The 21,143-nt window shown below is 49.7% G+C and overlaps 1 protein-coding gene across 1 annotated transcript in view; it reads left to right on the top strand.

Annotated features, from left to right (window-relative positions):
• Positions 1-21,143, top strand: part of LOC126249431 (mucin-5AC-like) — a 307,175-nt gene that overhangs the window by 87,332 nt on the left and 198,700 nt on the right. Inside the window, exon 3 of the mRNA XM_049951084.1 lies at positions 10,858-10,903. Coding sequence (XP_049807041.1) covers positions 10,858-10,903 — 46 coding nt within the window. The remainder of the gene's footprint in view (positions 1-10,857; positions 10,904-21,143) is intronic.

Below are 21,143 nucleotides of genomic sequence, written 5' to 3' on the forward strand. Positions count from 1 at the left end.
CCCCCACCCCTCCCTCTGCCCATCTCCCCCCACCCCTCCCTCTGCCCATCTCCCCCCACCCCTCCCTCTGCCCATCTCCCCCACCCCTCCCTCACCACTCCTCTCCCCCCTCCCTCACCACTCCTGTCTCCCCTCCCTACCACTCCTCTCTCCCCTCCCTACAACTCCTCTCTCCCCTCCCTACCACTCCTCTCTCCCCTCCCTACCACTCCTCTCTCCCCTCCCTACCACTCCTCTCTCCCCTCCCTACCACTCCTCTCTCCCCTCCCTACCACTCCTCTCTCCCCTCCCTACCACTCCTCTCTCCCGTCCCTCACCACTCCTCTCTCCCGTCCCTCACCACTCGTCTGTCTCGTCCCTCACCACTCCTCTCTCCCGTCCCTCACCACTCCTCTCTCCCGTCCCTCACCACTCCTCTCTCCCGTCCCTCACCACTCCTCTCTCCCGTCCCTCACCACTCCTCTCTCCCGCCCCTCACCACTCCTCTCTCCCGCCCCTCACCACTCCTCTCTCCCGCCCCTCACCACTCCTCTCTCCCGCCCCTCACCACTCCTCTCTCCCGCCCCTCACCACTCCTCTCTCCCGCCCCTCACCACTCCTCTCTCCCGTCCCTCACCACTCCTCTCTCCCGTCCCTCACCACTCCTCTCTCCCGTCCCTCACCACTCCTCTCTCCCGTCCCTCACCACTCCTCTGTCCGCTACCCCACCAATCCTCTCTCCCGTCCCTCACCACTCCTCTGTCCGCTACCCCACCAATCCTCTCTCCCCTCCCTCACCACTCCTCTGTCCGCTACCCCACCAATCCTCTCTTTACCTCAACCTTCTCCCACCTCCACCCCTACCCCACCTCCACCCCTACTCCAACCCTCCCCATCCTCCCACCTGCACACCTCCTCTATCTCCCATCCACTACTTTGTACCACCCACCCACCTCTTTGTACCACCCACCCACCTCTTTGTACCACCCACCCACCTCTTTGTACCACCCACCCACCTCTTTGTACCACCCACCCACCTCTTTGTACCACCCACCCACCTCTTTGTACCACCCACCCACCTCTTTGTACCACCCACCCACCTCTTTGTACCACCCACCCACCTCTTTGTACCACCCACCCACCTCTTTGTACCACCCACCCACCTCTTTGTACCACCCACCCACCTCTTTGTACCACCCACCCACCTCTTTGTACCACCCACCCACCTCTTTGTACCACCCACCCACCTCTTTGTACCACCCACCCACCTCTTTGTACCACCCACCCACCTCTTTGTACCACCCACCCACCTCTTTGTACCACCCACCCACCTCTTTGTACCACCCACCCACCTCTTTGTACCACCCACCCACCTCTTTGTACCACCCACCCACCTCTTTGTACCACCCACCCACCTCTTTGTACCACCCACCCACCTCTTTGTACCACCCACCCACCTCTTTAAGGCACCCACCCACCCACCTCTTTAAGGCACCCACCCACCCACTTCTTTAAGGCACCCACCCACCTCTTTGTAGCACCCACCCACCTCTTTAAGGCACCCACCCACCTACCTCTTTAAGGCACCCACCCATCTCTTTCTACCACCCACCCACTTCCTTCTACCACCCACCCACTTCCTTCTACCACCTTTGCCTCCTAGCACACATGCCCTCTCCCCCGTCCCCACCTAGCACACTCCCTCTCCCCCGTCCCCACCTAGCACACACTCCCTCTCGCCCGTCCCCTCCTCCCAGCCCCCATCTCCCCTTCCGCCACCGATTACCCCTATGCTCTCCCTCACTCCAGCTCCCTCTCCCTCACTCCAGCTCCCTCTCCCTCACTCCAGCTCCCTCTCCCTCACTCCAGCTCCCTCTCCCTCACTCCAGCTCCCTCTCCCTCACTCCAGCTCCCTCTCCCTCACTCCAGCTCCCTCTCCCTCACTCCAGCTCCCTCTCCCTCACTCCAGCTCCCTCTCCCTCACTCCAGCTCCCATGCCCCATTGCCCCATCTCCTTCGCCTCTCACTTCCCCCTCCTGCACTCCCGCTCCCATGCCCCATTGCCCCATCTCCTTCGCCTCCCCCTCCCGCACTCCCGCTCTCCCCCTCCCGCACTCCCGCTCTCCCCCTCCCCCCTCCCGCTCTCCCCCTCCCGCTCTCCCCCTCCCGCTCTCCCCCTCCCGCTCTGCCCCTCCCCCCCTCCCGCTCTCCCCCTCCCGCTCTCCCGCGCTCCCCCTCCCGCACTCCCCCGCTGCCCCTCCCACACTCCCCCGCTGCCCCTCCCGCGCTCCCCCTCCCGCACTCCCCCGCTGCCCCTCCCACACTCCCCCTCCCGCGCTCCCCCTCCCGCACTCCCGCGCTCCCCCTCCCGCACTCCCGCGCTCCCCCTCCCGCGCTCCCCCTCCCGCACTCCCGCTGTCGCACTCCCGCTCTCCCCCTCCCGCACTCCCGCTCTCCCCCTCCCGCTCTCCCCCTCCCGCACTCCCGCTCTCCCCCTCCCGCACTCCCGCTCTCCCCCTCCCGCACTCCCGCTCTCCCCCTCCCGCACTCCCGCTCTCCCCCTCCCGCACTCCCGCTCTCCCCCTCCCGCACTCCCGCTCTCCCCCTCCCGCTCTCCCCCTCTCCCCCTCCCGCTCTCCCCCTCCCGCTCTCCCTCTCCCCCTCCCCCTCTCCCCCTCTCCCCCTCCCGCTCTCCCCCTCCCGCTCTCCCCCTCCCGCACTCCCGCCCTCCCCCTCCCGCCCTCCCCCTCCCGCACTCCCGCTCTCCCCCTCCCGCACTCCCGCGCTCCCCCTCCCGCACTCCCCCTCCCGCACTCCCGCGCTCCCCCTCCCGCGCTCCCCCTCCCGCACTCCCGCTGTCGCACTCCCGCTCTCCCCCTCCCGCACTCCCGCTCTCCCCCTCCCGCCCTCCCCCTCCCGCACTCCCGCTCTCCCCCTCCCGCACTCCCCCTCCCGCCTTCCCCCTCCCGCACTCACGCTCTCCCCCTCCCGCATTCCCACTCTCCCCCTCCCGCTGTCCCCTCCCACCTCCCCCCTTCCCCGTCCAGTTCTCCCCCTCCCCCTCCAGCTCTCCCCCTCCCCCCTCCAGCTCTCCCCCTCCAGCTCTCCCCCTCCCCCTCCAGCTCTCCCCCTCCAGCTCACCCCCTCCCCCTCCAGCTCTCCCCCTCCCCCTCCAGCTCACCCCCTCCCCCTCCAGCTCTCCCCCTCCCCCTCCAGCTCTCCCCTTCCCCCTCCAGCTCTCCCCTTCCCCCCTCCAGCTCTCCCCCTCCCACCTCCAGCTCTCCCCCCTCCCCCTCCAGCTCTCCCCCTCCCCCTCCAGCTCTCCCCCTCCAGCTCTCCCCCTCCAGCTCGCCCCCTCCAGCTCGCCCCCTCCCCCTCGCCCTCCCCCTCGCCCCCTCCCCCTCGCCCTCCCCCTCCAGCTCGCCCCCTCCAGCTCTCCCCCTCCAGCTCTCCCCCTCCAGCTCGCCCCCTCCAGCTCTCCCCCTCCGGCTCGCCCCCTCCAGCTCGCCCCCTCCCCCTCGCCCCCTCCAGCTCTCCCCCTCTCTCCCTCCAGCTCTCCCCCTCTCTCCCTCCAGCTCTCCCCCTCTCTCCCTCCAGCTCTCCCCCTCTCTCCCTCCAGCTCTCCCTCTCTCCCTCCAGCTCTCCAGCTCTCTCCCTCCAGCTCTCCCCCTCCAGCTCTCCCCCTCCAGATCTCCCCCTCCAGCTCTCCCCCTCCAGCTCTCCCCCTCCAGCTCTCCCCCTCCAGCTCTCCCCCTCCAGATCTCCCCCTCCAGCTCTCCCCCTCTCCCCTCCAGCTCGCCCCCTCCAGCTCTCCCCCTCTCCCCTCCAGCTCGCCCCCTCCCCCTCGCCCCCTCCCCCTCGCCCCCTCCCCCTCGCCCCCCCAGCTCGCCCCCTCCCCCTCGCCCCCTCCAGCTCTCTCCCTCCAGCTCTCTCCCTCCAGCTCTCCCTCTCCAGCTCTCCCCTCTCTCCCTCCAGCTCTCTCCCTCCAGCTCTCCCCCTCTCTCCCTCCAGCTCTCTCCCTCCAGCTCTCCCCCTCTCTCCCTCCAGCTCTCCCCCTCTCTCCCTTCAGCTCTCCCCCTCCAGCTCTCCCCCTCCAGCTCTCCCCCTCCAGCTCTCCCCCTCCAGCCCTCCCCCTCCAGCCCTCCCCCTCCAGCTCTCCCCCTCCCCCTCCAGCTCTCCCCCTCCCCCTCCAGCCCTCCCCCTCCAGCCCTCCCCCTTCAGCTCTCCCCCTCCAGCCCTCCCCCTCCAGCTCTCCCCCTCCAGCCCCCTCTCCCCCTCCAGCCCTCCCCCTCCCCCTCCAGCTCTGCCCCTCCAGCTCTGCCCCTCCCCCTCTCCCCCTCTCCCCCTCCAGCTCTGCCCCTCCCCCTCTCCCCCTCCCCCTCTCCCCCTCCAGCTCTGCCCCTCCAGCTCTCGCTCCCCCTCCAGCCCTCCCCCTCTCCCCCTCCAGCTCTCCCCCTCCAGCCCTCCCCCTCCAGCTCTCCCCCTCCAACCCTCCCCCTCCAGCTCTCCCCCTCCCCTCCAGCCCTCCCCCTCTCCCCCTCCAGCTCTCCCCCTCCAGCTCTCCCCCTCCAGCCCTCCCCCTCCAGCCCTCCCCCTCCAGCTCTCCCCCTCCAGCCCTCCCCCTCCAGCCCTCCCCCTCCAGCTCTCCCCCTCCCCCTCCAGCTCTCCCCCTCCAGCTCTCCCCCTCCCCCTCCAGCTCTCCCCCTCCCCCTCCAGCTCTCCCCCTCCCCCTCCAGCTCTCCCCCTCCAGCTCTCCCCCTGCAGCTCTCCCCCTCCCCCTCCAGCTCTCCCCCTCCCCCTCCAGCTCTCCCCCTCCCCCTCCAGCTCTCCCCCTCCCCCTCCAGCTCTCCCCCTCCCCCTCCAGCTCTCCCCCTCCCCCTCCAGCTCTCCCCCTCCAGCTCTCCCCCTGCAGCTCTCCCCCTCCCCCTCCAGCTCTCCCCCTCCCCCTCCAGCTCTCCCCCTCCCCCTCCAGCTCTCCCCCTCCCCCTCCAGCTCTCCCCCTCCCCCTCCAGCTCTCCCCCTCCCCCTCCAGCTCTCCCCCTCCCCCTCCAGCTCTCCCCCTCCCCCTCCAGCTCTCCCCCTCCCCCTCCAGCTCTCCCCCTCCCCCTCCAGCTCTCCCCCTCCCCCTCCAGCTCTCCCCCTCCCCCTCTTCCCCTCCCCCTCCTGCTCTCCCCCTCCCCCTCCTGCTCTCCCCCTCCAGCTCTCCCCCACCCCCTCCAGCTCTCCCCCACCCCCTCCAGCTCTCCCCCACCCCCTCCAGCTCTCCCCCACCCCCTCCAGCTCTCCCCCTCCAGCTCTCCCCCTCCAGTCCTCCCCCTCTCCCCCTCCAGCTCTCCCCCTCCAGTCCTCCCCCTCCAGCTCTCCCCCTCCAGCCCTCCCCCTCTCCCCCTCCAGCTCTCCCCCTCCAGCCCTCCCCCTCTCCCCCTCCAGCCCTCCCCCTCCAGCCCTCCCCCTCCAGCTCTCCCCCTCCCCCTCCAGCTCTCCCCCTCCCCCTCCAGCCCTCCCCCTCCAGCCCTCCCCCTTCAGCTCTCCCCCTCCAGCCCTCCCCCTCCAGCCCCCTCTCCCCCTCCAGCCCTCCCCCTCCGCCTCCAGCTCTCCCCCCTCCTGTTTGAACCCCTCCCACAGGAAATGAACTTTTTTCTCAGCCCTGAGATACTGAAAGTGCAGGATTGACAATATCTGTAGTAGTAGTCTTAGATGAATATGACAGAAATTTAAATTCATCCTCACTATGACTAAAAATAAGTTACTCTTGTACATATGCATTTGAAGATGCGCAAGGAAAGATTGTCAGACTGCTTCATAACACAACCTTAAACCGTAATCCCTTGATTCTACTATTTGTGAGTACTGATGTTATTGTTAGTATGATCAACTACTTCATGAAGTGCTACGGATAATGTTGTGTATTTATGTTACGTTTAAACATTGAAACATACGTATCTATCATTGACACATGTCACACTATTGAATCCTGCTGCATACAGATACATATCTTGTTACGTGCATAAGTTCACGACAGATAGATACAGGGGTGGGGCAAAAATATGGAACCTCACAAGAAATGTGTACTGGAACGTAAACGCAGATGCTAGCCAAGTCTGAAGGTTGCACTATTGTGTTTGACCACAAATGGCACCTGTGTAATATCCTCAATAGGTTGTGTCATGATCACAACAGCATTCTGTGTAGTTCAATATGTCAGAGTTAAGTGAATTCAAAAGTGGGCACATTGTTGGTTCTCGTATGGTACGTTCATCCATAACCAAGGTAACCAAAGTGCTTGGTATTTCAAGAGGTACCTTATCGAAGATTTATACTGTATACACGGAAGCAAAAATATCATCCATTAAGTCACAATGTGGACAAAAGTGTTTATTTAATGGTTGTCATAGTTGGTCATTGAAGAGGATTGTGATGAAAAATAAGAATAGCTGCAAAAGTCACTCCAGAACTGAATGTCGCACTTTCGCATGCTGTCAGCATCAAACAACATGGGGTTCCATAAGCAGGGCAGTTCTGGAATTCGAAAACAGCTCATCAGTGTTGCAAATGCCCAAAACAGGAAAATACGGTTCTGAAGCCTGGGGACTGTGGAGCGATGAAAGAAAGAAATTTGGTTGGATGGGTATTGTTTCACAGTTTCCAACTTCTAGCCAGGTTTACATCCAAAGAGTGAAACGTGGTGGCTCAGTGATGATTTGGGCAGCCATGTTATAGTACTCCCTGGGCCCCATGGTTACTCTGCAAGGTCACATTACTGCGAAGGATTACTTGCTTTAGAGTTCGGCAGGTGACATTTGCATTGACACACTTTGGGCGTGTGATTCTGATATGCTAAATATTAACAGAATATGTATCATTTGCACACACATTCCTAAATATTACTAGAGAATTTTTGTCCTCTGGTTTAGCTGACAGACTAGTGTAGTGGTTGTTTTTTAAATGTATGTTATAGCAAAAAACTCTCATAAGTTACTGGGGGAAGGGGGGGTTTAGTATACTTATTTGTTTATTTCTTTATTCATCCACATACAGAAATGTTGAATGGATGTTGTCCAAATGTACATGTAAATTTTCTGTGAAATCATTTCAGAGAAATGGAACCTACAAATATAGACATAAAATACTACAAAAAAATAATACAATACATAGTAATATTGACTTATATTTTTTAAAAATCGTATACTTAGTTCTTCAAAGGCCTTTACTTTTACCATACCCAGCCAGCAAATCCTTTTATACCCAACAGTGATTCAGCAAGGGTTTTACATTAGACAACAACTGACGATGATGACGATGACGATTGGTTTGTGGGGAGCTCAACTGCGCAGTTATCAACGCCCATCCAAATTCCCAACCTTTGCTCAGCCCAATCTCGCCACTTTCATGAATGATGATGAAGTGATGAGAACAGCAACACACACACCCAGTCATCTTGAGGCAGGTGAAAATCCCTGACCCCACCGGGAATCAAACCCGGGACCCCGTGCTTGGGAAGGGAGAACGCGACTGCGAGACCACAACCTGCAGACTAGACAACAACTGTCTGTTGTTTATATTTAACATAATGATGACGTTAAGGACCAAAAAACAGTCTTCCCAGTTTTGGCTTAATATAAACATTATTAGAAAAATTGTTAGTGGTCAACATAGTCACTTACAAGTAAAAGCATTGTTAGAGTAGAAATTCTTTTAAATTTTCCCTTCATTTATTTTCTTGTTGCAAATTTCTGTTGTAGACTGGCAGTCTGCTGTAAAGTTTAGCACCAATACGGCTCACATACCTTTGTGTGTTAGTTTATTTTGAGTCAGCATTTGTCTGAAACTCTTCAAGCAAGGTGGAGTCTCATTTATATGACACATGCCCGTGTGCTCGCTCACGCATGTGTGCACGTATGTGCGTACACACACACACACACACACACACACACACACACACACACACACACACACAGAGAGAGAGAGAGAGAGAGAGAGAGAGAGAGAGAGAGAGAGAGAGAGAGAGATCATGCTTTACAGAGCATTCTGCGATGAGGTGTGGACGACCAATCCCTTGTCACCTACTTGTTGTTTCATTGCTGAGCAAAGTTGTAAGGGATAGAAAAGACCCATTGTGGTTTGACACCTGTGTTAGAAAGCTGCTACAAAATCAGAGAGAGCTTCACCTGCAAATTTAAATGTAATCAAAGTATTACAGGCAAACAAAAAGTAAACAAATACACAGTTAGCTTAAGGGGAACCACACGTGAAGTGTTCACCGAATTTGAAAGTAAAGTTCTGTCTATTAACTTGACAGAAAATCCAAAATTTTTTTGGTTTTACATTAAACCAATAAATGGGTCAAAAGCCATGTGCCCAGACACTCTGTGACCATAATGGAGAATGACGTAGAAAAGGCCAAAATACTAAATGTCTTTTCCCAAAACTTGTTTCACAGAAGAAGATCACACTATTGTGCCTCATTCAAATTGTCACACAAACAAGAAAGTGGCTGACACCGAAATAAATGACTGTGGGATATAAAAGCAACTGAAATTGATCAACAGGTGCAAGGCCACCGGACCTGAGGGGATACCAATATGATTCTGCAAAGAGTAAGCAAAAGAACTTGTCCTCTTTTAATAGGAGTGTACTGTAGTCCCTGGAGAAGCGAACTGTTCCTGATGGTAGGAGAAAGGCACAGGTCATTTCTGTTTTAGAGAAGGGTTGTCGAACAGATGCACAAAACTATAGGCCTATATCTCTGACATCAGTCTGTTGTAGAATTTTTGAGCATGTTTTGTTTCCTTTGTAGGAATCAACATGGGCTCCAAAAATAATGTAGAACCTCACTCTGTTCACCCATGAGACCCAGAAAGCTGCAGATACTGGTGCCCAAGTAGATGCCATGTTGCTTGACTTCCGGGAAACATTTTATACAATTCCTCGCTGCTGCATAATGGACAAAATTTGTGGAATATCAGGCCAGCTGTGTGACTGGATTGAAGAGAGAGACAGTATGCCATTCTGAATGAAAGGAAGGCTTCAGACATAAAAGTGTTCCCCAAGGGAGTGTTGCACGTCCATTACTTTTCACAAATTACATAGTAGAAAGTTTAGGAAGCTCCAGGAGGTTTTTCATGGATGATGCTCTTATATACAGAAAAGTTGCATTGCTAGATAATTGTAGCTATTTGCAAGAAGACCTGCAGAAGATTGACACCTGGAGAAGGGAGTGACTCTCAACAAATGTTACATATTCTGTGTACATAGACAGAAAGACCCATTATTGTGTGATTACAAAATTTCAGAACAATCACTTGAAGGATTTACTTCCATAAAATACCTAGGAGTACGCGTACAGAGTGATTTAAAGTAGAACGACCACATAAAATTAATCACAGGAAAGGCAGATGCCGAGGAAATGTCCATCAACAAAGGAGGTAGCTTCCAAAACCCTTGTTCGAACAATAATTGCATATTTGTCAGTACAGGATCCATACCAGATAGGAATAATAGAGGAAATAGAGAATATCCCAAGAAGAGCAGTGTTCCTTGTTACAGGTGCATTTAGTAAGTATGAAAGTGTCACAGAGATGATCACTCAGATCCAGTGGCAGATGCTGGAGGAAAGGCATTCTGCATTGCAGTTTGGATTACTGTAGAACATTCTGTGAACATACGTTACTAGAAGAGTCAACAAATATATTGCTTCCTCCTAGTTAATCTTCCAAAAGACTGTGAAGATAAAATTATACATTCGAGCCCACACGAAGGCTTACCAGCAATCATTATTCCCACAAACTGTCCGTGACTGGAACAGGAAAGGGGGAAAGAAACAGTGGTATACAAAGTACCCTCTGCCAGACACCATTACGTGGCTTGCAAAGTATAGATGTAGGTATAGGACCATTATGCATAGATGCTCATGACAGTATCGTGCCGACAACAAAGGGGTACTGCTATGAAAAGAAATGGCACCCCAGACCATCAGTCCAAGTTATTGGGTCGTACAGCGACAGTCAGGTTTGTAACCCACAGCGGTCTGTTGCACCCCAGACACATATCTAGGTCTATAGGGCTCAGTTCAAAGTTGGACTCATCACTGAAGACATTTCAATGCCAGTCAACGCGATTCCAGGCCAAAGACACATCTGGAGATGTCCCGGACAGCAGTGGGTATCAAGCTGAATGTCGCCCTCCATACAGGCCGATAACCAGGAATGATGGTCTGGGATGCCATTTCTTTTCATAGCAGGACTACTTTGGTTGTCATCCGTGGCACTCTTGACAGCACAGTGGTACATCAATGATTTTCTACACCCCGTTTTGTTGCCCATTATGGCAAGCCATCCAGGGCTTTCTTTTCAGCAAGATAAGACCAGCCTGCACATGGCAAAAATTTCTACTGCTCGTCTTCATGGCTGTCAAACCCTGACTTGGCCAGATCTCTCCCCAATCAATAATATTTGGAGTGTTATGGGCAGGGCCCTCCAACCAGCTCGCGATCTTGACAATATAATGCCCCAATTGGCCAGAATTTGGCACTATATCCTTCAGGAAACGTCAAACAACTCTTAACAATCAATGCCAAGCCAAATAACTCCTTGCGTAAGGGCACAAGGTTGACCTACACATTACTGAGTAGCTCAATTTGTGAAGCTCTTTCTTTTGAATAAATCGTTCAGTTCAATTTTTCTGTAATTGTAATCGTTTGTTTGTCTGTACATGTAAACCACACCTGCCGATTTCTGTCCCATTCAGATAATTCCTTCATAGCGCGCTATTTCAGAGTGTATGTATGAGTTTGTGTTGGTTATTTGTACAATATTTGTTTGTAATCACAAAACAAATTAATTACATGTTAGTGTAATTATTATTTTTATCTTTTTTCAGTGATCCAACAGCTCTCGAGTCATTTTTGGGAATTGCAGCTGCAGGGGTAAGTTATTTCATTCATCCTTTGCTAGATATTATTAATGAAATTAATAATTATTTAGAGCACAAATTTTGAAACTGTTTGCGTAGTACCTTGGGCTTTAACATTAATTTTATGGGAAATTTACGCAACTTGGGAGTATAGTTTTGTCGTAACTGCTCACAGATGGTTAACAAAATATGGAAACCATTTATTGAAAATGGCTGACATGGTGCTAGATCATCTCGAGCAAATTGTGTATATGCGCAAATCGTACAACTGTGATTAATCACTGGATAGATGCATACAGCTTGGATATTGTTTCTACATTAATTTTTTGCACTGCCTGTGAAGAAGTGACTGCATTTGCAGGATGGTGTTCTGCAGACCGAAATTTGCATTGACACCCAGAAGTCATACCAAATTGGTAAATGCCCGGACAAAGCCCTTGTGTACACGGGAGCCAATTACATCTAGCGGTTGGTAGTATCCTGTGCCATCTAATGGTATTGTCAATACAGAAGTGACGATGTCTTCTGCTCCGTTTCCTCCATGCACTGATAAACTTTTGCAACCAGAAAACGAGTCGACTGTTAAAACTGATTTATTATCATCTTAGATGATTTCATAAAAACCTCTTCTCGTCCCTTCTATAAGAATTCCTTGTTCTCGTTCCCAGAAAGTGAGGTGACGACAGTGTTGTCCATGTGAAACAATCATTGTTTGACATGCAACCCAAACAGTCCGGTTGGGTCTTTTAAAACAATAAACAGCGGTGATTGAGTGTTCATTTGCCGGTATCGTTGGCATTATTGTGTAACTATGAGTCCTATTACTGATGAACTGCATGACTGTGATGTTGATTATGCTACAAATATAACACCATTCTTATCCATCATCTATCAGAGATCATTGGAACGGCGGAAAGTTCCACGGGACTGGAAGAAGGCCCAGGTCATAGCAATCTATAAAAAGGGTAGAAAATCGGATGCACATAATTACTGGCCAATTTCACTGACATCGATTTGTTGTAGAATCATGGAACATATTTTGTGTTCAGAGATAATGACCTTTCTAGACTCTGAGAAGCTCATCTGCAGAAACCAGCAAGGTTTTAGGAAACAGCGGTCATGCAAGAGACAGCTGGCCCTCTTTGTGCATGATATACAACAGGCTCTAGATACTGGCTCCCAGGTTGATGCCATATTTCTCGACTTTTTAAAGGCGTTCGACTCAGTTCCGCACTGTCGCTTGCTACAAAAAGTGCGTGCTTACGGTCTATCCAGTGACATATGTGGTTGGATAGAAAGTTTTCTAACAGACAGGGAGCAGTATGTCGTCCTGAATGGGGTATCTTCAACAGGCACAAGTGTAACTTCAGGTGTGCCCCAGGGCAGCGTAATAGGTCCTCTGCTTGATTTACAAAAACGATCTGGTTGATGATGGTATTGACAGCGGCCTTAGACTGTTTGCCGATGATGCTGTAGTCTACAGGAAACTAGTATCAGACGAAAGTTGTGAACAAATCAATGAGGACTTGCAGAAAATAAATGTGTGGTGTAATGACTGGCAGTTATCTCTCAATATTAGTAAGTGTAACCTACTGCGTATAACAAGGCGAAAATCCCCATTAATGTATGAATACAAAATAAATGATCAGTCTTTGGAAGCAGTAACATCAGTCAAGTATCTGGGTGTGACTATTCGAAATGATCTCAGCAGGAATCATCAGATTACACAAGTAATGGGTAAGGCGAACTCTAGATTGCGGTTTATTGGTAGAATCCTGAAGCGATGCAGTCCATCAACAAAGGAAATAGCTTACAATACGTTAGTTCGTCCAGTCTTAGAGCATTGTTCTTCTGTATGGGAGCCTTACCAGTTGGGTCTGATTCAAGAAATCGAGAAGGTCTAAAGAAGAGCGGCAAGATTCGTGACTGGTACATTTAGCCATCGTGAGAGCGTTACAAATATCATGGAAAGTTTGAAGTGGGACACACTTGCAGATAGACGCGCTAAACAGAAGGGACTGCTCACTAAATTCTGAGATCCAGTCTTCACTGAAGATGTAGAGCATATATTATTACCACAAACTATCAAATCGCGGTAATGATCATCATTCAAAGATAAGGGAAATAAGAGCTCATACTGAGACGTTCAGACAATCGTTTTTCCCTTGTGCGATCCGCGAGTGGAACAGAGAGGGAGAAATATGACTTTGGTGCAAATTGTGCCTTCCGCCACACACCGCTTGGTGGCTAGCGGATTATATATATAGATGTAGACATCTTTTGTTCCTTTTTTCGCAAGAGTTTGACCTGATGTCATTTCTAAATTATACCCATTCTGATCCATATTGTAAACATTCTCTTTACCGTCCACTTCCATAACAGCTCTGGTCTCAGCAACAAATTTTTTCACAGGCAGTAATTACGGCTGTTTCGTTACATAGCTTTTATGTTGGTCGTGACACAATACCATATTTCTTCTTGAAGGTGTAAATCCACCCAGCAGATGCATTGAAACCAGAGGCATTGAAGTTATTTAGGTTGACCTCCATTGTAGCTTGAATGCCCCACTACTGTTCATTAACATCACAGGTCATGAACTTACCACTGTATGCATTGTTACATTTATCTAAACAGATAGTCTTTTATTTTACAAGCTTTTGACAATGTATACCATGGTTTTCAATGTATTTGTTGTAACTGTGGCCAGGATGGTCACAGTGTAGCAATGACGGAAAGCGTGGTGGGACCCCCGGAGAGGCCTGTGAGCAACAACACAACGGGAGAGGATGGACACAACCAACGAAAGACGGATTGAATACAACAAGATCGAACAACTGAGTCACAAGGAAACAAACACGTCCACTCGTACACAGAACAAGGAAGTAAACTGTCTAGCGCGAAGCGAGGTGTAAACCAACGTACGCGAGATTAGACTGGCTGGCTGAGCGCGAGGCAGGTGCTTGTGTACACTTTCGGGGGCGCCGCTATTGGCTGCTGGGACCACGTGTTCCACTGTGGCGCCCTCACACTAAAAGCGGGCCAGGAGGCGTGCGCCGCCACAGCTTACGGCGCGATGGTGCAGAGACCTCTATGGCTCTTCGAAGCCCATGACGTCTGGTGCGGATTCAAATTCCAAGGCGCGCGGTCCAGAGTATCTATTCTAAACATACAGATCCCTTTTCTGTTTTAATAATTTAAAGTTCTTCTTGATGGTCTTCAAAGATGGAGTCCTCTTATTTCCACTTTTCCATCAGGCAGTTGCCTACTGCATATAGTGCTCTGTCACAGACATGGGCAAAGTCGTATGCAAGGATTTTATATTGTCAAGGCAGCCTTCACCATCACTGACATCCCCAGTTGCACGTCCCAACCCCTTCGAAAGAATGAAAATGTTCGATGAGTGTGACTATGGTGAAATGGCAGCTTCATTATCACCATCGTCTTCCACTTGTATACATGCACCAAACATCAACCAGCTATTTTCTTCTATATTTACTGGGTTGCCACGGGTTCTGGAAATCAGTAAATTTCACACACATCGGAGAAATATTAGGGAAATTTGAAAAAAGAAACACTGGAAAAATTTCATGTGTGTCTCGGTAGATGAAATGGTTTGTTTACTGATGTGTCATGCATTGTCGCTGGCTGGGTGCAACTGAGTACGTGCACCTACTCCCTCATTCTTATTGCTTCTCCCCTTCCTACCACTCATCTTGGCTTGCAGTCAGTGCTGCCACCACTTCTTGCCGCTGCCTAGCAGCTGCTGATGAGAGGCAGGGAGGCATGAGTGGTTTGTTTGGATCTGATTCTCAGAGATTGTTGACACACTGGCCAGAAATGGCAGTCATGTGTGGATGAGTTGTGTGTGAGTGATTGTGTGTGTGCTCTTGTTTTCTTTCAAAAGCTTTGGCTGAAACTTTTGTTGTGAGAGTATGATGGTTTTTTCTACGTGCCTGGCTGCGGCTCAGCGATCATCTTTACAGTGAGTTGCTACCTATCTTCATTAGTATTGATTCTCAGAGTATTTAAACAAGTTACCTGTTGTATGGATTGATCATCGCTGTCTCATTTCATCGACATGCTGTCGGTGACTTGTGAATAGCTGGCTACACAAGTGGATTTCCAAAACGGACCAAAACCACAAGCTGGCTGTTTCTGCGGGTATCTGTAATGAGTCGGTTCTGCCAATCTGAAGCCATTCGGTTCCCACAAACGTGCAGGCCCTGCCTGTCGGATCTAGTCTCACCAATCTGCCCGCAGCCCGGGTCTGTTTGTGTGTGGTGTAATGCAGCGGATTTTCATAGTTTATCCGTGGACCCAGGCCAGAGGCCGTGGGCAGTGGATTTCAGGAATTGCGACTGTCTCACCCCAAGTATGTTGTACAGTGTGGCATTTTATAGACATTTTATTTGTTCTAGTACATTTTGGCACTTCAAAAGTAGTTAATATGTTAGAAAGTATGGACGATAAGAAGAAGAAAGTTGGGTCAGTCGCTGACAGTTTGTATGCTATGTACCCAAGTATTTGTCAAAACAAAAATCACACAATACCTGTAAAATAATAGCTATAACACAGTAGATAGTAACCAACAATAACGAACATAGTGGAACCAGCGTATTACATAATTCTTCCCTGCTTTATACACTTCTTTCAAGAGGCCTACTTTCTTCTAAGGTTATTTCTGAAATCAGTGAAAGTATTTTAAATCTGTATTGCGACTCCAAAGAAATGCGCATTTTTGTCACCAAATGTGTTTCGTTTTATTGAAACAAAATATCAGTGGTCAATGAAACACACATACCATTTGGCTTGCTTCATTACAAAAGATGTTCATTGTATTACTTAGATTTTTGCTCACATCAGAAAACGCTGTATGCTTGCAAGACCCTTTTTTAAAGATATTTCCTCATTTGCGCTATGGTGTCTTGTACCATAGCTGCAAAGACAGGTTTTCAACTTACGTCATAGCTTATCCTTGAGATGCTAAAACTTGTTTGGAAATCAGGGAAATATCAGGGAATTTCACTTAGGGAAACTTGTGGCAATTCTGTTTTAGCGTGTCTTTGTCTGGAGGTCCATGTAGTTGTCTATCATATCTGCAACAAAGTTGAAAGATATAAGGAAAAGCATAAAGAAAACGTCATGTGCTTTTGTTTACCGTGAATAGAAGTTCGTCAAAAAAGCGAATATTGCTGCTTACTGGTCATGACCTTCAAGAGTTCTGGTTCTTTGAAATTTAATTGTTGCAGTTAAACCATCATTCCATACTGCTTCTGGAGGAGTCGCACAACGGCTTGTGGGTTCACCGACATCACAAACACAAACTTCTTGCTATACTCCACATGCAGCACTTCGCGTTCTGACATTACAGACCGCAGTGAGGTGGGGCATGTGACAAACAACCCGAACATGCGAATGCTTAGAAGCTGTACGTTGAGAGGGCCGTACCTGTGTAGTATCTGTATAATGGCCCAAATGTTCACTTGAGATAAGATTGCTGGGGTTGATATTTACCTCTTGTGTTTTTTTGTCAAGAAAATACGAGGTCTAGTTGATGAAGTTCCTTTGTAAGACATTTGACACTGCGCTGGGATCTTTCAGTAATAATAGACATCACCATCCAATGCGGTCCCCGAGAGACTGCATTATTCACAACATTGAGAAAGCCTCAAATGAAACATTGTCGTGACCATGTACACTTGTAATTTTGTTTGAAATTCCTATAATTTTATCCATATCATTTATTGTGACAGATTAAACAATTCTTTCAGAATGCTATAGCCAGATGACAGATTGTTTTCCCTATTACTATTATTTAGTTGATGCATTAGTTGAGACGTAGATGCTTTTTCATAGTAATAGTTACGAGGGGTAGTCATAAATAAGGTTATAGACAGGTACTTGTCTGCAGTCCTAGTACATGGAGAAATTCCCACACCACAAAATTGCACAAACTGCTGATGGACTGTACCTGTTTGTTTTGGCACTGTAGTGTGGGAGTTTCATTGTGTACCTGGCCTGCAGACGTGTACCCACAAAAGATTAACTGTTAACCTCTTTAGGTGGTAATTAAAACTTTTGATTTCCTCTTTTATCGAGTTACTAGCATTCCATGGAATCTGTGGGGCATTTTGAGTAATGCTGTCAAATGGTAAGCTCTCCAGTTAACTTGTCCAGTTTTTGTTGTGTTTTGGTTTAAAGAACCAGAAGCAGAACATATCTTTTTCAGTTCTGTTCGCATATGCTCGGTGCATATTTTTGTGACCGCTGCTGTGAGTGGGAATCTTTGCTTCTTGCTCAGATTACGAGGAAGCTTAGAAAGCATACATCCTTAACTTTCAGTGAGTATGTGCAGCATGAAGTGAGAGTGTTTTCTTATGTATTTTATTTTATTTTGTTTTGTTTTATCTTGTTTTATCTTTGCAGTTGAAAGATTATCCCAGTGGCCTTTTGTTACTGATCTATTGACACAAGTGTTACTTAGCTTATAACATGGTACACATGTGAGAAAGAAAGGAGATGGAGGAGAGGAAATTATTACAGAGAATAATGCTGACATGTTTTTCTTTCCCTCCCCTCTCTCAGACTGCATGAGATTTGCCCCCTGCTAGTACTTTCCTATCTTCAGGTGCTCTTTACAACCCCCTCCATTAGTTTTCACATGACCCTTGTCATGGCCTCTCGAGCTGATTGTGTCCAAAGATCTTCCATTTGAAGAACTTTGTATTTTATCTTCTTTTTTGTGAGAATTGTTAGTTTGCTCATTTAATCGAAGTGTAATGTGAGGCTTGTGGATAATTTGTGGAAATATATAGTATTTTGAATTTGACCGGTCATGCAATTTGCACTCGAATACATAATTATTCTCATATTCTCTCTTTTATGCTCAATATTTTCTGCAGATATGGCTTGGAATTGCCACTCTCAGTGAAACCTATGTCATCTCAAAGACATACAAGACTTGCTGTTGTGCAGTGAAGAAGACCCTCTCCATGTCTGAGGATTTGAGGGAGGAGAGTCACATCGATCCACAAGATGAGGTGGAAGAAAATGAAGGCAATTCTGTATCGGCATGAGATGTTTAGGGGACTGATAAAAGATCGAGAAAGTGACAACAAAACAAGAAACTTTCATTTCGGAAAATTTAATATCACTGTGTTGACAAATGAGCCAGCTGGCTAAAGACATTGCATGGGCTCTCAAAGCATCAGCACTTGCCTTCATGGAGGTGTGAGAAATGCTAAGAATGCTCAAACTGCAGTTGAATGTTGGAATAATTTATTCACTGATGACATACTTGATGTGATTGTCAGATACAAGAACCACTACGTGGACACTATTGAAGATGGTTTCTACAGAGGGAGGGACATTAGTTCAACATGTCATTGATGTAAGGCCTTCTATTGGCTCATTGTACCTAGCAGGGCGGCACAGAGTGTCAAAAGTCTGGATGAATTTTGGGGTATTGAAGGCAACAGCATTGAAAAATTCATCCTCGTGTAGAATCTCAAATGGTTTAAGACCCTGATACGTTTTCTTTGTTTCGAAGACCTAACAACCAAAGCTCAAAGGAAAGAATTTGACTCCTTTGCTCCGATTTGTAATGTTTTCGGAAAGGTTTTTGGAAAATTGTCAGAGGACCTATTGCATCAAGGATTAACAGTAGATGTGTTTTTCAGTAGCATGTGTCCTAAAAAACAAACAAATATGAAATAAAACTTGTTGTTTTAATTGACACTTAAGAGGATTCACACAGTCAACATACACAGGGAACGTGTAAGCCTACTACACTTGGACCCAATCCCAATACCACTTCTGCTAACTGGTTTTCTGATTTGGAGCTCAACGGTGGGGTCATTATGTACACTTTTGGTTGAGCCCCCTGACTTTCAGTGCTTTGTGGTAATCTTCCATTCTGTCAGGACTGTACTTGCCTCGAGAGGGCTTCTAGAGGGATCTGTATATTGGTCCACACAGATGTCATCAGCGAGTAGCTTCTGCTGCATTCCACGTTGGAAGCAGTTGTGATGCTGATGCAACTGAGATAGGTGATCACCATTTGAAACTTTTTTTTAAGTCCAGGTGGGCAACCTACATTGAGTTGACCACATTACACCTTAATCCAACAACTCCCTCCCCCCTCCCCTTTTTTACTACTTGGGAACTTCAGTGCACCCACACAACACTACCACCACCCCAATGACGATCTTTGTGACAGTGGCCACTTTCCAATTATCCTGTCGCTTTCTTGCTGCCGCCAGATGGAAAGACTACCACATTGGGTGCTTTGAAGAGCCAACTGCAAGTTGTATGCCTTTGCTGTTATCTTCTCACCCCAACTCTGTCAGATTGCGTCGACACCGACCCCCCCCCCCCCCCCCTCCGCCCCCCTGTCCGAGGGCTCACCACTCAGGCAGGTTTGTGCTTGGCTGCCATGGGACCCCGGCCTTTGCAGCATTTTCCGCTTCCGTAGTGCATGTCTATCTTCTTCCTATTCTTTTTCCCCTCCCTCAGGTAACACGCCTGGGGATTTATTGGGAATGTTCTGCTTTCTGTCACTGATCAACGAACAGTCTCAACTTTATTTTTTGCTCCCTTTTACTCTCTTTGTTTCCTCTCTCCCCTCTTTCCTCCGTTTCGGCGTTTGAAGATCTCCTTTTTTCTTCTTCCTCCCTGTGCACTCCTGAAGGCCGGCCCACGCGTCTAGCGTGTAACAGGTGACTGGATAACGCGTAATTCCCAGCCCTGTGTCAACAGGTAGGCTTCGCACATACCCCCTGGTGCAGGCCAGGCCCATGGAGGGGTGGTTGCCTGAGCTGCAACCTTCGCAAATTGCCAATTGGTCCCTCTTTCAGATGTTCAGGAGGCGTGACCTGAGATGTGAACAGTCACCTAAGGTGGGTGTGCTCCCTTATGAAGGGAACCCCCATTTAGACGGAGCACACCATCAGAGACGCTGGCAATCGTGGGGGATTTTCTCACAATGAGTCACTCATCTTCCCAATCGATGTCGACAAAATGTACACGTAATGAGGCTATTGACTCGAAGACCCTTCCTGCTGCACCACGGTTCCTTGTGGTCTCTCGTACTGAAGAGTCAGTCCTCCGCTACAGGCAATCTGTTTATTATTCAGAAAGATGTTGATGCAGTTGCTGGCATTGTGAAATCCTGCTGTTGTTTATGGAATGGCACTTTGCTTTTGGAGATGGCTTCTGATTCCCAAACGCAACACCTGCTTGCTGCCTTGCTTCTGCACAGCTACCTGTTCGTGCTGAGGCCCACAGAACTTAAAGTTCTTCCCGTGGTGTAATTTACACCAGGCTGATTGATGGTCTAACTGAGGCCGAAATACAATTTTACCTCTCCGATCAGGATGTCATTGCCGTCTATCGTGTGATGAAAAAGGTAGCTTCCTCCTTAGTGCCCACCCACACTATTTTCCTCACCTTTGATAGGATGGTGCTGGTGTCCAAGCTCAAAGCAGGGTATGAAATTATCACAGTCCGGCCGTACATTCTGAACCCAATGCGCTGCTACCAATGTCATCGTTTTAACCACACTAGAACATCTTGTCAACACCCTGCCAAATGTGCAACCTGTGGCAGGGATGCACACGAGTGCGATTGTTCGCCTCCTCCTCCCCGCTATATCAACTGCAATGGCAGCCATGCCGCCTTCTCTCGGGATTGTCCCGTGTATCTAGTTAGCTGAGTGGGCTGTCCAAGAGGTTCGGGTAAAGGAAAAAGTCACACCCAGTAGCTCGCAAGTTACTGGCTAGTTGCAAACCCTGTGTTCTCCCGTCTGGCACATATAGTTCTGTTCTTGTTACCCTTCGCTCCATGAAGGACATGGCCATGCAGACATGCGCCCTCAAATTCGGCCATCCCCCTGTCCCACTGTGCAACAAACCGTCAAACTCTTGCCTCAAGGGGTGAAGCCATGACTACACAACCAATAGGCAGGAAAGGACAGGAGGAGTACTCCCGTGAAGACTTCCTCTGTCCCTCCAGCCAAACAACACCCCGAGTCATCCTCTAACCGGAAAGTTTCAAAGAAGTCCGCTAAAGGCAAACGGTCTTCTCCTTCGCCAACTTAGAGATCCTGTTCGACAGTGTTGCCATGTGCTACCTTAGCCCGCCCGGCCTCTATCACGCCGGTGCACATCGCCAATCATTTTTCAGTGTTGGACTCCACGGACTGACCTCACAAGCAAGCCGATGCTTCTGTGGACCCCATGGAGCTGGATCCTCCT

Source organism: Schistocerca nitens, chromosome 3 (genome assembly GCF_023898315.1).
Source record: "Schistocerca nitens isolate TAMUIC-IGC-003100 chromosome 3, iqSchNite1.1, whole genome shotgun sequence".
NCBI lineage: Eukaryota > Metazoa > Arthropoda > Insecta > Orthoptera > Acrididae > Schistocerca > Schistocerca nitens.